Source organism: Puntigrus tetrazona, unplaced genomic scaffold (genome assembly GCF_018831695.1).
Source record: "Puntigrus tetrazona isolate hp1 unplaced genomic scaffold, ASM1883169v1 S000000148, whole genome shotgun sequence".
Taxonomy (NCBI): domain Eukaryota; kingdom Metazoa; phylum Chordata; class Actinopteri; order Cypriniformes; family Cyprinidae; genus Puntigrus; species Puntigrus tetrazona.
This window is the reverse complement of record NW_025047824.1, coordinates 2,516,720-2,533,757: the sequence shown is the minus strand read 5'-3', so window position 1 is coordinate 2,533,757 and position 17,038 is coordinate 2,516,720. Positions and strand designations below refer to the sequence as shown.

The 17,038-nt window shown below is 36.2% G+C and overlaps 1 protein-coding gene across 4 annotated transcripts in view; it reads right to left on the bottom strand.

Annotated features, from left to right (window-relative positions):
- Positions 1-8: 8 nt before the first annotated feature.
- ghrhrl (growth hormone releasing hormone receptor, like) overlaps positions 9-17,038 on the bottom strand; it is a 29,396-nt gene continuing 12,366 nt past the window's right edge. Inside the window, exons 4-13 of one of the 4 annotated variants that reach the window (XM_043230103.1) lie at positions 15,448-15,539; positions 13,304-13,401; positions 12,942-13,074; positions 11,871-12,024; positions 9,039-9,099; positions 8,598-8,667; positions 8,423-8,514; positions 4,787-4,916; positions 2,176-2,217; positions 9-1,461 (exon numbers count right to left, since the gene is read on the bottom strand). In XM_043230103.1, the coding sequence (XP_043086038.1) occupies positions 1,360-1,461; positions 2,176-2,217; positions 4,787-4,916; positions 8,423-8,514; positions 8,598-8,667; positions 9,039-9,099; positions 11,871-12,024; positions 12,942-13,074; positions 13,304-13,401; positions 15,448-15,539 (974 nt within the window). In that variant the 3' untranslated portion in view covers positions 9-1,359. Of the gene's footprint in view, positions 2,472-4,786; positions 4,917-8,422; positions 8,515-8,597; positions 8,668-9,038; positions 9,100-11,870; positions 12,025-12,941; positions 13,075-13,303; positions 13,402-15,447; positions 15,540-17,038 lie in introns of all 4 variants that reach the window. The other 3 variants (XM_043230102.1, XM_043230104.1, XM_043230105.1) reach the window with 3 other exon arrangements.

The window sequence follows — 17,038 nt, the reverse complement described above, 5'->3', positions numbered from 1 at the left end:
CTTAAATGTATTGATCAGCAGGGGTCAGTGTTTATTACCGTCAGACAAATGCATTTTATGTATACAGGAATTTGCGTTTTTTAAAAAAGTAATTATTGTAGGCATTAAATCAGAGATACTGCTTGTACATACTGCTTGTTTACGCACATAAACAAACATAAAAGCAAGCACACAAGTGACAACATCAGCTAATTGCATTAAAGATAAAATAATAATAAAATCCATTACACAGAACAGGAAAGTGGGTAATATGTCTATCTCTACTTAATGCATTAATACTCTTAAGGCCACTCATAGAGCACGTGAAAACACAGATGAACCTACAGAGGAAAATATACAGTATAATACAATAAATTAAAAAGGTTTACAAAGATTTTACTTTTTATAGGCAACAGAGTATAAATGCACATTTGGTGAGAATTAGAAGAGAAGACTTTTACACTTTTAGCTCTAAATGATCGTTCGAGCGGGTTTAGTTTAAAAGTTAGCGTCTTTATAAACACATACCTTTCAGTCAACGCTACAAAGACGCTTTTGAACATTGATGAAAAGAGAAAAAAGATACAGGTGTATAATGATGAGCGAATTGCAGGGCCTTGTCACACCTTAAGCAGCCTATTACAGGCTAAATACACACAGTAATACAGTTATGAAACACAAAATGTCTTGTGAAATAAAAGATAAGGAAATATCAAACCACTGTTTCTTTGCCAACAGAAATTGTAGTTAAAGGAATAGTTAGGGTTTGAGATTTACTCGAGGGTAAGTAAACGATGACAGAAATTTTTTCTTTAACAAAATCTACAGTATTACAACATATAAAATATACAGTAACAACTTGTCCGGTTACCTGCATCTCACTCAAAAAACCACGAATCTGCCAATCAAATGTATTTTCTTAATAAATATTAAATAGCCTACTGCAAACACACACATATAAATACACACACACAGATGGATACATACACATTTAAACCTGATATACCGCCTTTTATTGGGTACATTTGCACAGTTTAACATTTCCCAAAGTGATAAATATAATAATATAATTAAATATCAGAATTTGATGGGCAACAGAAATATATTTTTATAGGCTATAAATGTACATACTTTAAATAAACCCAGCCAATCCTAAAAGCAGCAGTTTTGCCACGATGAATTCCAGTGCTCACAATTTTTTTAAACGGTTCACATCTAACGAACTGCGTAACGTGTGCTTAATTCACAGACACTGCGGCCCAAATACTGTATATTCTGGCTCTTTATACGTTCTGCATGTTAACCGTTTCGCTCGGATGCTCATGTTTTCCGGAGGTGTTGAGGTCTGTATGTTAGAGGCACTGGTGAGTTTCAATGACTCTAGAAAGGAGTGTCCATCTGACTTCCTTTGGCTCCGACAGGGACGACCACGTAGCTCCCCTCGTGATATCTCATCCAGCATAACCGTATTTCTTTCTGAACCTGACAGATTAATAAAAAACCATACGGTTCAAAATATCAGCACAACATCTGAGGAGAGACTTCGATCAAACCTAAATCTAGCATAAATGTGTGTATAGATTTAATATTATTATGATGTATTAATCAGCTGGACTCTCGTTCCGGCGGCACCCATTCACTCCAAAGGATGCATTTTTGGGTAAGCGACTCTCTAAATTTGTTCAGATGAAGGAGCAAAATCTAATCTACATCTTAGATGGCCCGAGGGCGAGTATATTTTTAGCAAATTTTCATTTTTATGTGAACCGTTCCTTTAATATACTGGCTTTGTCAAAACTGATTTTCATTAAATGCAAGACCGAGATGCAAAGCATTATTATAATTCATCCTTAATTGCGTATTGGCCTTTAAGCAGTCCTCTTGCTAATTCCCCAATCTGCTTCGTAATTAAATTAAGAAAGACTGGCAAACATGTTTGTCAAGGATTTTATTGGGCCAGACTTTGAGTACAAGCCTTGTTTAGGCATCTGAGGATGCTGATTATCTCCATTCAAAATCAATTCAGACTCGCAGAATCAACAGTGAACAAGCTGCTTGGTCCAGATATCGGACTTGCGTGCATTTTTCCAGTTGGTAAAAGCATAAGGGAATTGCACTTTTAGCTTTCAGCCCATTATTTAGAGTATATTTAGTATTTTTACGCTGTTTGATGGCTGCCCCATAATAATCACTCACCTCCTGGTTCAGGAAACAGTAGAGAACCGCCACAATGAGGCCCTTACAAGAAAATCAACGGAGAGAAAGTCAGTTTCTGTAAATTAAATAAAGTCCATCTCTCTTCCACTCCCTTTCATCTCAGTGTTTTGAGAAAAAAACGATTTTATGCACCGTTCATGCATAATGAGTCTGTGTATCTGCTTTTCGAGTCACCAAGATCAAATCCTAAAAATGTATGACGGTCTAGTACACATCCACAGTGCAGAATATACCCAGAATGCACCCAACAGCTTCAACATTCGGCGGGTGTCTCTCTAAAAAAAACAAACAAGATAGGATTCGGTCATTCATTCTTATGCTGGTTGATTAATTCCTATGCTGTTGAAAGCTTGATTCATAAAACCAATGAACTCGTTGTTTATAGCTTATGAAGTCAGAAACATATGACCCTTTTAAATAGTACTCTTGTATTTGACTTTATCAAAAACAGATTAAACAACCAACGCAGGCCGATTCATGGGGAAATGAATCATTTTGCGCATTATAGTCAATGTCTAACGCAAGAAACTCAGTTTAAAGATGGCATCCTCTTCAAATTTCTACTTTTGTGTTCCACACGCGACATGAGGATCAGTTAATAATTGCATAATTATTATTTTCATGTAAACCATCCCTTTAAAGTACAAATGCTGCTGTAGAAGTGTTTTTAAATGTCTTAGGATCGGTTAGCGACAGCCTCGAAGGCGGCTAAATCAAAATATTGCATTTTTTAGCAGTCTGGCACATGCACACACACACACACCAACATGTATCATATACACAGGCTATATATAATATCTACCTTGAAACCCCAAAATAGATGTCCTAAGACATCAAAGCTGTCACTAGGACCGCCGTAGGCTCGGTAAACAGCAAACAGCAATCTGAAAACTTGAGGTGCCTCTCTGCCTGTCAGTCATTTTGCACATTCGGGGTGAGCTGACATGTCTGACTAGTCAAGATAAACGACACACGTCTTACTTCGACGTTGGCCTTCACAGGAAGTAATTAGCACTGAAAAACGCACATCACGGACATCGTATTAAACCTTTACAAGAAGGTAACAGCCTTCCTGTTATGTTTCTCGAACTCCTGCATGGAATTAATCTTTAACATTAGTCGCCGGCCCTTCAGGAAACTCCATTAGCGTTCCGTCTAAATGAATGATACCTCTGAAGCCCCGATGTCCACCTCCCGTCTCAAGAGATCAAAGGTGAGAATGAGGTCTGCTCCGAGCTCGCTTTTTATCTGAGCTCATCTGAAGGCTGGAAAGCATGACTTTAAAAATCCGATCAGTGTACTAGACGTTTTAGAATTTTGTGAACAACTGAGAATATCGAAAAACTGGCCATTATATACTAAACGATATAGCACACCTCTTGCGGAAACATGAGTTGTTGTTATTGTTGTTATTAAACAAACAAAAAAATAATAATTTCTACATTTAACATAAAAAAAGTCACACGGTTGCTTTGTATGTTTTTGGTTTTCGTCATTTGAGAGAGTCGTTTGTTTGTAAATCAGGCCATACGGGTGTTTTTGTTTCAAGAAAAAGAACCGCATTTAAAGAGTCATTAGTTTGTGAGTCATTTGTTTCGATTCAACAAAAAGAACTGGTTTAAAAGAGTCGTTTGTTTGTAAATCAGACCATACGGGTGTTTTTGTTTCAAGAAAAAGAACTGCATTTAAAGAGTCATTAGTTTGTGAGTCATTTGGTTTAAAAGAGTCGTTTGTTGCTATGCTATGCTGGTTGCTTTATATGTTTTTGATTGATTAAGAGAGTCATTTGTTGATGAATTATACTATACAGTTGGTTGTTTTTGATTCAATAAAAAGATGTTGTTTAAAAGAGTCATTTGTTGCTTTGTATATTTCCGATGGACAACGTCGTTTGTGTCTAAATCGGACTACAGTAGTCAAGAACGTGTATCGTTTTTGTTTTAGAACAATTTTGATGAAAGGTTTTGATGCACTTCAAATGCTGACTACTATATGCCGCATGTTTTGATTAAATGAAAAACTGGTTAATTTATTCACGAACCATACTACAATGGTTGCTTTGTACGTTTCTGATTCACTAACATGAACCATTTTAAATGAACCGGACTACATTGGTTGTATGTGTGTGGTTCACTATATTTGAAAAGAGCCATCTGTTCATGAATCAGCTTTGTGTTTAATAAAAAGAACTGGTTAAATACCGTCTGAACCCGTTTGTTTGTGAACTACCCAGGTTGCTTTTCCTGTTTTTGAGCGCCGTTTCGAAAGAGGCATTTGCTAGACTACAACGCGCTGGAAGTTTCCCATTCGAGAACAGACTGAAAATTGCAATTTGTTCGTGAACTGGACTGCGCTGCGTGTTTCTGATTCACTAATCATTTGTCATTTGTTTGTGAATCGCAAACTAAATACGTGAACTCCAAGTGGTGAAAATCTGCAGAGCGTTTCTGGTTTTTCCCAACTAGAGTCAACAAGCCTATCCGGGCAAAATCTAGGCAGAAGTCGCGTAGTGTATTCCAGCCTTGATTAGTTTTATGCGTGTTGTGTTTGTGTTTAAGCTGTGTTGGTTGCTGATAGTGGGCTGAATAACCTGGAAGGAGCCCAGACACAGCTCGATGCAAAGCCGCAGGCTCACGCTGAAGTAGTCTGGGAGGAAGTTGAAGACCATGTAATGAGTGCCGAAGAGAGGGATGAGGAGGAGGGTGGACTTGGTCAGTCGCCTGAGGGGAGGAGAGATAAAGAATGAAGAGGAGGAAGGGTACGAGTGTTATTGAGCAGATTAGTGCTGGGAGATTCTGGTGAGTGGACTTTATGGATTCAAACGAGTAAGAACATGATAAAGCATGACTTAAATGAATAGTTCGCGAAAAATCGGTCAATACTCACTCACTCTGTCATCCCTAACCTGCGCGCTGTTATATTTTCCATTTGCAAAGAAACTGAATGGGGAGAGATGCTGCGAGAGCTCCAAAGAGGAGCAGAAAAGAAACATCGAAGTTTGATTTTTGTAGAGAGCTTTGTGTGAAAAATCCTGCACATTTATATATGCAAGAAACCGAAGATGGATGGATGCAGTTTGAGATACGTCAAGCGGTTCGCGTTCACTGTCTTCTGTGGACAAAGACAAAGAACGGCCTACTGGTGTTAAAGATTCTTGAAGGCATTATAAATACTGAGCAGCGTTGCATTTAGAGTTTCCAGTAACGTTATTTAATGCATCTGTATTGTTCTTTATTTGTGAGCCAGATAAAAGTGCATGAACGTAAACGTATGTGCATTGATTATTATAATTGCTCTAAAACAAATCTGTATCAAGAACTAGCATAAAATTACAGTCGATATAACCTGTGCACTGTATTACAAGTGTTCTGAAGTCACCTTTGTGTGAAAATGTATTCAAACAGTATATATATCGGGTGAGCTATATCTTTAAATATAGGTCCCTCGCTCTTTAATGCATTACGATTCAAAATTCAAATCACTCAGGGATCAATGAACTCGCTGCGTTTTTACTATATCAGCTCCACTGCACACAGATTTAATGCAAACCATCAAATAATCTGACGGAAACTCATAATAACACAGATCCTAGAGAACACAGCTGTCATTCACAGGCCTGTGTGAATCTGCATATGTATGAGTATATAAACATAACAGCGGCAAACCCTCATTTTTGGCAAAAACAAAGAGTCGCTTCACGATAGCACCATTAACGGGACACGTAACCAAACACATGCACACTTCTCTCTCCAAATATTGCGTACCATCATTAAGTGCCCTTAAACATGAGCTCTGCCGGGCAAAAAAAATGTACTGGAAATCATCCTCTGACACAGCATTGAAACAGCGTTAAAATTTGATTATGTTGCTTGGCAACCAACTGCAATTTGACTATAGAAACTGGCAGAAGAACTGTTTATTTTGATTATTGTTATTATGAAAATGTGTTCAGTTGATTACCTTAATCATAGACCAAAGTACTTAAAATGATACCATGTACATGCCCGAAAAACCATGATACTGTGTCCAAAAAAGGTACTATGGTTTTGACATGTAATAAATTAATTTTGTTGTAAATGTCAGTACCATGTATATAAGTACCACAGGGTCATACAAATTACACACAGTCTGAAATTAAAACTTATATCAAGGTATACAGCAGTACTACTTTAAAGAATACCATGTATTTCCATGATACCATATTCACATGTCATGGTAATGAAATGGTCACTTTATAAAGTATATCCTTTTTTCATAATTACATGGGCATAGGGGGCATATTTATAGATTTATAGGCATATATTGAGATGGTCTGTGGGCTGTGCTGTTAATGCTAATTGTTATTTCATTATTTGAAATAAAGTTTAAATAATATTAAATTAAATGTAAATATTAAATGGTAAAATGTTTCTTTGGCAACTAGCTGAAATAGTACCAAAATGACTATAGCTGAAACTGCTTAATATTTTCTTTGAAAAAAAACAAACGTTTGAGGTAAATAAGATTTTGAACAAAATTAATCCTTTTATTCAGCAAGGATGCATTAAATTGATCACAAGTGACATTTATAATTTTCTTTTTGAAGTTCAAATAAAGTTGGATAAATGTACTTTAACGTAATTGTAGGCTATTTATTAGTATAGTATTTATTGTAGAATCCACAAAATCTGTGTTCAACATAAAAATCATCATTAAAAATTGAGCACCAATAATAATTGAGCCCCGAATCATCTTATTAGAATTCAGCTTAGCCTTCATAGCATTTACACTATAATCAGATTGGGAACAGTTATTTAAATAGCTATTTTTCGAAACATTACAGTTTTAACTGATTAAATAAATGCAACAGCATTGTTATGAACAAAAAACAAAACTTTAAAAATCTTTGAATTATTCCAAACTTTTGGTTGCCAGAGTATATATAAAGAATAAGAATGCAAACTCAAAATATTAGTAACACTATAATAATTCAAAGTTAAGCTGTTAAAGTATCCGGTATGGTCTACGGGGGAAGTACAGTAAAGTAGAGATGAACAAAGAGCAAAGGCACACTAACAGAAGCGGATTTTCAAAGGATCCTCAGTGAAAATGATGTCTCGGGCCCACAACAATCAGCGGCATTCTGGGAACTCAATTCAATTTCCAGTCAGCATGCAAGGTTTGCTTCAGGTTTACATCTGTAGCGCTTATCCGGGAATCTCAAAGTCACGCTCCATGCATTTCATTACCACATCCCTGGAGTTCTTGCACATTTATGCCGTTTGAAAGAACAACTTTTGCATAACATCCTATCTACAAAACAGTCTCATTGTTACCGTAAGACACTATTTTTTATATAATAGGACACATTTACCATGATTGTCATTAGTGTAATCTCATACAAAGTCTAGGCAGATTTAGTCATATTTAATAATATTTTTCACTTAAATGCAACCAGTTATGTAAGCATATAAGGCGCATTTTTAACCTGGCAAAGTATGTTTTGTTTTTACAGTACAGTAGCTGGTCTGTTTTCTGATGGAGCTACTAAAAGAAGTACCGTTTCACCTTAAGATTCGATTTCTACTAATTAACAAGCAGTCATTAAATATTTCATTTACAATAAGGTTATACATTAACATCAATTATACAGTCAGCATGATCTATACAAATGATTTTTTGCGGCGTTTATTAAATTAAATTCAATTAAATAATACTTTCGAACAAATCAGAAACAAATACTACAAATTTATTTTAGTAGCTAACTAAAATAAATAATTTTAGCTTGAAGTGCTAAAACTACTTAAACAGAAAATAATACATGAGTACATGACAGAATAAAAACTGAACATATTAAGATAAATTCAAAATGATTTTTTTCAAATGATTAATAAATGCTAAAATACAAAAATGACATTAGATAATGAATTATGAACTACAAGGAACTATATTTCTAAACTAAATTTGAATATATATAGAAGTATATAATATAAAGAAATATAAAAACCACCTTTCCATGCTACCTAATGCATTTACTAAAGTCGATGTATTGAATCCAGTCATTTGTGAGGCTTATTGTAAAGCTCTCACCGTTTGAGCCGCACTATCAATCCCACAATTCCCCGAACAGACCTGCTGCTCGGCTCCCACAGAGAACGAATTGAAAGCACGGCCGAGGACACATGCACTTCCTGTCCCGCTTCTGATAGCCCTGCTCATGGCTTTCTCTGTGTCGTGTTTTCTGTACCTGTACTGAGCCGAGTTGTTGAACTGGATCAAGCGAGGGTTGAGCTTCTGCACCAGAATCCTGATAATGTTCACGAGGAGGAGGAAGTTCACCTGGTCGGGCAGAAAAAAACGCGAGCTGAAAATAAACGCGCGGAACCCGACTCATTCATCCGTGTCCTTGTGCTTTATCTCACCCCTATAGAAACTACAATGGGACCCTTGATGATCCACCAATAAGGAGAGTCTTCATTTACGTCCCAGCACCTGGAAAAGACCCAGAGGCTTGGATAAAAGCTGATTCGAATCTGAACCTTCTCTGCTCTCACAATCCATTAAAAGACTCATTTCCTGTCTTATTATTGGGACTGTGTTTCTACGTGGTCGCCGGGGAGTTCTGGGAAAGGTGTTTACCAACCCAAGTCTCATGATATTCCGTTTCTCGATAGACGCCAACCAGTAGTTTACGATAAAGCAGCAAATGACAAAAGCCACTGCTTCATCGTAGGGCTGTCATTCATTCTAGGGACTTCTTGGAGCAGGCTGGCTAAGAAGATGAGATTGGGTCGTGTTGGTTTAAACCCCCAACCCTAGCGTGAACAAGCGCTGCGACGGTAAGGAAAAAAACGTGCACTTACTCGGTGTCCTCAAAATACAGTCTGGAGCAGATCCAGAGGACGATGCAGACCAGAGGAAAACCTGCGAGGGACGAACAAAATAAATAAAAACGCTGTTAGTTACAGAGAGCGTTCAGCGCGACTCTGTTAAAAAAAAAAAAAAAAAAAAAAAAAGAGCGGGGATGATAAAGCTGGAAGCTATTATCATCAGTGACGATTATGATAAATGACGCCAAATGTCGAATCTGAAACAGTGATACCCAGACGAAGGCACTTTAAAAGAGTCAGAGCCGTGCTGTGTGAAATGCTAAGTGTCTTTTAGTTAAACTGCCAAAATTTGCAGACGTCCGAAATTAATAATTTAAGCAATTAGAAAAATAAGCCTAAATGTTTATGGAAATTAGACGGCGCTGAGAGAGCGTTCATTAAGTATTAAACATGAGAAACAAGAAGACGTCTAGCTGAAAGTGCTTTCTATAAATACAGTATATAGTGTCACATGAATCATGCTGAATAATATGCAGATTTATTATTAGAATTATCAATGTTGGAAACAGTAATATATATATATAGGAACATCTTCGTAAAGAACAGCATTCTTTTTCTAACATCTATTTTCTAACAGTGTCCTGTACATCTATGCTATGACTTTTAATTAATTTAACACATCCTTGGTGAATAAAACTATTACTGTCTTTAAATAAAAAAATAAAGAATAAAAAAGGACTTATCCCAAACGTTTGAACAGTATGTTGTATTTTGTAAGAAAACCTTTCTATTTTAAATAAATGCTGTTCTTTTTAACATTTTATTCATCAAAGAATCCTTAAAAAATATTTTCATAAGTTACAAAAAAAAAATCACATTGATAATAAATCAGCATATTAGAATGATTTCTGAAGATTTCAGATGATTTCTGACAATGACGACCGGAGTAATGAGTAATGATGCTGAATATTTAGCTTTGCCTCACAGGACTAAATTACTTTTGAAAATATTTACATAGAAAACAGTTATTTCTCTGTATTTTTGATTAAATAAAGCTATGATGAACATAAGAAACCATTAAAAATCTGATCCTAAAGTTTTTGAGTGTGTGTGTATATATATATATATATATATATATATATATATATATATATATATATATATATATATATATATATATATATACACACACACACATATATATATATATATATATATATATATATATATATATATATATAAACACTAGAATGTGTTTCATAAAATAAAAAATAAAAAAAACTGAAGAATCACACTTTTGTTATATGCAGATCAGATTACAAACACAAATAGAGTAGATCATTTCCATCAGCTTGCACAGTCAACCACTTCCTGCCTCGACGTTTCATCTGTATTATTAGGACGCTTAGAAATAAAATGCGCTGTTTAAGGTTTTATGATTCCGCTTTTTTGCTGTGTTCAGATCCAGACATTCAGTACTGTTTCAGAAGATGTATAATAGCGCCTCCTGCCATATAACAGGGAAATTCAATCAATGGCAGCGAAAGAGTTAAAGAGAAAAAATGTAGGATGGTACTTGTTTAATTAGAAAGGTCCGGAAAGCATTATTAATTTTAATAAAAAAAATAACATGCACTGATGCATCACTCGCGACAAAAACAAGAATCCGTAAAAGAACGAGAGCAGTGATTTGCGCGTCTCAATGTTGAAAACTGCATCGACGATGTGATTTGAACTGTTTGTTCTTTCGATTGTCTGCTCAAATCAGAGACCGCAGAGATGCCAATCACAAGAGTTGTTCTGACACTCTTCAGCCCTCCCAGGGTAACTGAGAGCAGGAGACGGAGACGGAGAGAATGGAAATGAAAATTGAGTAACGGAGCAACAAAAGGATCACGCTGTACTTCACTGGTTGGAGTCGGTGAGACACTAATAGCTGCTAACGTGAAAAAAATAACAGCTTTCAGAAATAAGCATTATAATCCAGCCAGTAATGAAATGGACTTTGCAGCAAAAGTAAAACCCTAGAGGAGCTGCTCACGACTCTTTACACGCAGAAGCTGCTATTCAAAGGATTAGAGTTGTTACGATGAGTCAATGTTTTTATCCGAGCTTTTAATGTGATTAAAAATACAGTAAAAATTGTGAAATATTATTGCAATTTAAAATTTATTTAGGTGATGCAATGTTGAATTTTTGGCATCATTACACCAGTCTGCAGTGCCACATGAAATAGTTTAGAAATAATATGCTGATTTGATACTCTAATATTATCAGCGTTTCAAACCGTTATGATGTTTTACCTTTTTGTGGAATTTTTGCAGGATTCTTTGATAACCTAAACGTATATTTTTTACATCTTTACATTATAAATGTCTTTACTGTCACTCTTGCTTGATTTAATGCATCCCTGCAGAATGAAAGTGTTAACTAAATAATAAAAATTAAAACATGGGCGGGACTAAGTGCTAATCTGACCAATGGCAGATGCGATGTGTTTAGTTTAATTTAGTCTTTTCTCTTTCTTTTTTTGTCAATCATGTTATATAACAATACTGACGCCATATTTCTGGAATCACTTTCAAAACGATTTTTTCCCACAGATGAACAATAACAAAATTCACAGGAAGGATCTGGACCATTTAAAGGGTGACATACTCATCTTTAGAATTATCATTCTTGGTGTGAATGAACCTTTAGTAAGGACTTACATCAGGCCTACGGACTAAGATCTACATTTTTGTTTTTGTTCTTTTAATAACTCGCACGGCTATTAAGATAAACCCCATTTGTGATGGCCGGAGGAAAGAGCGTGAGAGAGGACAAGTTCGGATGGCTCTAGGGACAGAGATATGAGCGTCTCACCCCAACCCAGCAGAGCGAAACACCACAGACAGCGCTGGCTGCGCGGGAAGACCGAGACCAGCAGAGAGTTCAGATACACGGCTTCAACCAGCAACCAGAAGAAATTAGTCATGACGCAGTAATGACAAAACACCACTGACGCCTTACAGGCCGCCTGCGGAGAGAGAGAGAGAGAGAGAGAGAGAGAGACGCTGAGAATGATAAACGGGGCACAACGGCAAAAAAAAACAAGAGAGGAAGTGCAAACTCAGCTGGAAATAAAGGTTTTAAAAGCTTTCCTTGAACCTGGGGTTTTTAGAAGGGGTATGTGTGCTAATCTTAAGCGCTGTCAAAGGATTAATTGCAATTAATCGCATCCAAAATATATGTGATATATGTGCATACTGTGCATATATATATATATATATATATATATATATATATATATATACATACACAAACAAAAATGTATGTTTTAAATTAAGCTATTCTTTTAAACTTGTTTAAACGTGTTACAGAATCTTAATAAATATTAAGCAGCACAACATTAATAATAATCAGAAATGTTTCTTAAACAGCAACTAGATCATATTAAATGATTTCTGACGGATCATGTGACAGTAATGATGCTGAAAATTCACTGTTGCATCACAGAAATAAATTTTATTGCAACATATATTCAGAAAGAAAACAGTTAAAATTATAATTATATTTAACAATATTAATGTTTTTAATGTAATTTTAATCAAATATATACACTTTCAGCTAATTAAATACACTTTCAGCTAATTAATTTTCATTTTCTTCTTTAAAAATTGTTTTATATGGCTTTGAAAGAGATTTAAATTCAGCTAATAAATCATTTTATGTATTTTTTCTTCTGTGACCTGAAGACGCCAGTCCCAGAGAACGCATTGAGACTACTGACAAAAATCATCCGAGACGGTGAATGGAGTCAAAGGGAAAGTCAATTATAAATACGGTTAAGAATATTTAAAAAAAAAACTCTGTCACAGATCCATTGAATCATCGAGGTCACAAGCAGAAAACCGCATTTAAAGGCCTCTGGTTCAGAGGCGTTGATGGACTCACTGTAGAGAGTGTGCAGTGATCTGTGTCCTCACTGGAGAACAGCGTAGCATCTTTCACAAACACAGCCACCGATTTCAGGATGAAGGTGAAAAACAGCTGCATGTGGATGTAGTTTCGAGCGCAGTGTAATCGCCTGCAGAACACAAACAACAGTCAAGCCTACGGTAACTAAGTGTAGTTTCCAAGCTTATTTTAAAAAATAATGACGACTGAGTTTGTCTAAAAAGGTAGCTAGACATGCTAAAGGGTGCTCACATAGTTATTTATATATGTATATATATATATATATATGTGTGTGTGTGTTGGATTTGGGAGTTTTTTTTTGGAGTCCATTAGTAAGAAAGCACGGTAAACAGCAGTACCTGAAGAGCAGCAGTATTACCACGGCAACAGAGAGCGAAAGAAGGGATGCTCCGTAACCGACAGTGTAGATCAGTTTGACAGTGGCAAAATACGACTCCTGAAGGACAAACGAGAACAAACCAATTACATCGCAACCACCGTGCTCAGTTCTGTCTGAATACAGTAAACATTATCTCTAGATGAAGAGGTGAATCGATCAATCTGCGCTCCAGTCAGCCGATAACATCTGATGAAATGACGGGCGGATGAAAAAAACATATTTCATTTAATTAACAGACGGGCAGACGTAACTGCGAAAGCCTAAAACCTCAAAATAAGCATGATAAAATATATTTATTGCCAATTTTAGTAAAAAATCATTATAATTTAATAACTTTATATCTAAAAATAATATTGTTTTCGTTGTTTTAATTACATTATAATTAATGTATTTGTAAATTAACAAAGTATTCATTTAATTCATAATAAAAAGTAAAACTTTTTGAGCTATAAGCCAACTATATGGCAGACAGACATGACTGGGAAAGCCTAAATCCGGTATATTCTCAAAAGTATTCGCTCACTCATCCAAATAATCGGAATCGGGTGTTCCATTCACTTCCATGGCCAAAGGTGTATAAAATCAAGCACCTAGGCATAGACTGTTTTTACAAATATTTGTAAAAGTACGGGTCGTTCTCAGGAGCTCAGTGAAATCCAGCGATAGGACGCCCCCTGTGCAACAAATGCAGTCGTGAAATTTCCTCGCTCCTAAATATTCCACAGTCAACTGTCAGCTGTATTATAAGTACGTGGAAGCGTTTGGGAACGACAGTCACTACAGACCTCCAAACTTCATGTGGCCCTCAGATCAGCTCAAGAACAGCGCGCAGAGAGCTTTGCAGAATGGATCTCCGTGGCTGAGCAGCCGCAGCCAAACCATACATCACCACGAGCGATGCAAAGCGTCGAATCGAATCGCACTTCTCCATCTGGCAATCTGACGGACGAGTCTGGGTCTGGCGGTTGTCAGGAGAACGATACTCGACTGACTGCGTTATGCAAAGTGTATGGTGTGGGGCTCTTTTTCAGAAGCTGGGCTTGGCCCGTTAGTTCCAGTGAAAGAAACTCTGAGTGCTTCAGCGTACCAAGACGTTTTGGACAATTCCATGCTCCCGACTTTGTGGGAACAGTTTGGAGCCGGCCCCTTCCTCTTCCGACATGACTGTGCACCGGCGCACAAAGCAAGGTCCATAAAGACATGATGACTGGAGTCTGGTCCTGAGCTCAACCCGATAGAACCCCTTTGAGATGAATTAGAGCGGGGTGAATTAGAGCGGGCCTTACTGCAGGGGTGTCCAAACTCGGTCCTGCAGAGTTTAGATTCAACCCTGCTAAAACACATATACTATGCATGTCTGAAGTACTTGATTAGCTGGATCAGGTGTGGATCAGGTGTGTTTAATTAGGGTTGCATCTAAACTCTGCAGGAAACCGGCTCTTCAGGACCGAGTTTGGACACCTCTGCCTTAGTGTGTGACCTCACAAATACGCTTCTGGAAGAATGCTCAAAAATTCCCATAAACACACTCCTAAACCTTGTGGACAGCCTTCCTAGAAGAGCTGACGCTGTTATAGCTGCAAAGGGTGCCATATTGAACCCTATGGATTAGGAATAAGATGCCACTTAAGTTCATATGCGGGTCAAGGCAGGTGAGCGAATACTTTTGGCAATATGGTGTATGTACTAACATTTGATAACCTTTTTAATTTTTAGAAAATTAAGAAAATAATATATAACATATTAAATAATATTACATATGCATATGTATTAATTGATTTACACTGTCAAAGCAATGTTTAAAATTAAATTAAACCATTTCCCAGTGAGAACTATGACATAAACTATATGAATATGAAGATGCTCATAAAAAGAAGACATTATTATTCAAGGTTCATTTAAGTTTCAATTGTCTTAGATGTATATAATTGCAACAAAACAAAACAAAAAACTATAGAGCCATTAGTCTTGGAGTAATATGATGTGAAAGTCGTTGAGAGCTCTTCTGAAACTAGAGGAAGCTTATGTAGGATTACTTAGAAAAGCTACCTGAGAAGCAAAAGCGTATGGATAAACAAGAAATGATTTCAGAACGTGTCTGACCTCAGGGATTTCATCCTCAACCACGCAGGCCTCATGGTAAGCAGGGAACGGATGCGACCAGCCGCCAGCCGTGCAGTTACGACTCACTACACCTAGAGCGATCAATTAATCGTCAAAGGTCAATGACGAGAATTTGAGACTTTTCAAAAAAAAAAAAAAGCTTCTTCAAAACCAACGAATAAGCGCAAGTTGGCATTTCATGCAATTTGCATTGGCTTTTTCTCTCAGGAATGAGATGCAATGCATAAAATTAGCTTGTGCTGAAGCCGAATGCGAAATGAGGCCTGGATCCTCTTCTACACGAGGCAGAGATACAACGATGGAGTGCTGCTATGGTTGCCATCAGACGAAAACTGCAGCAGCACAATTTCATTTGAGGGCTTTCAGATTTGAATGCAATATTTGTCCAGACTCAGACCGGGTTTAGGGTCTGTGGAGACTGCTGTTATTACTGTGGCAAATATGAAAACCTGCCTTCTTTGGCTCAAACTTACAAAGCCCTGAAATTGAGGCTGTGCTTTTTGCAATTTGAGGATTCCATTTATATTCTCAAGGTAGATGTTTCTATTGTTAAAAGTCACAGACTGAAACTGGTTTGCTCGCAGAAGCTGTTAATGTAGAAATGCATGTATGGAGCAGGGTTGAGCAAACACGATTCATTAGGTTTCTTCAATCCAACGAGCATCCGTGACATTCTGTTCCAGACATCCAGAGTTATGTTTTATCAAAACAAAAATAAGCACATATTTTGCCCAATTATGTGCATTTCATTAAGTGCTTTCGGCGAAGTCAAAACAATTAACACAGCATCACAAAATACCCACGACATTCTTTTTGATGGTTTTCGACTAATAAAAGCGGTCCATTAAATGAAAGGTACAGTTGTTAATTAAGTATTATTAAATACGTAAAAATTGACAATGTCAAATGTTGCTTAGTAAAGATAATAGTTTATTTAAATTAATTCTGTATAATTTAAAACAACAAAATTTGATATGTCAATACTTTTATATGAATTGCTACATCTCAAATGTCGGCTAATATTATAACCATGTTTTAATTAAATGCTTTAAAATAATGTGCTCATTAACTCACATTAAAACATTTATTCAAACGTAATTGGTTGTCACTATAATACAATATGTCAATTAATAATGAAACATTTTAACAAATATTGTTGATGGTATTAACATAATAATAACATGCATGGATGGACATTTCATTTATAATAACCTTGTTTTTAATAAAGCTTTGATCATTGGAATACACTACATTTTAAAATATAGGCAAATAAAACACAGTACCAAATATTTCACAATATTACTGTTTTTGCCGTATCGAATAAATGCAGTCTCGGTGAGCAGAAGATAATTATTATTTTAAAAAAAACACGTTACAATTTTACTGTTTAAAAACTCTTCTCTTAAAGGTACATGCATATCTATGCATTTTTTGGCAAAATGTATTAACTCGCCGATTAACTCTCAAATTAATCTTATTTATCTCTGCATTTTAATTTAAATTCAGATTTTAATTATGCGTCCTGTTTGCCGCCTTCACCTAATTCACGTTCATATATTCATATACTGTG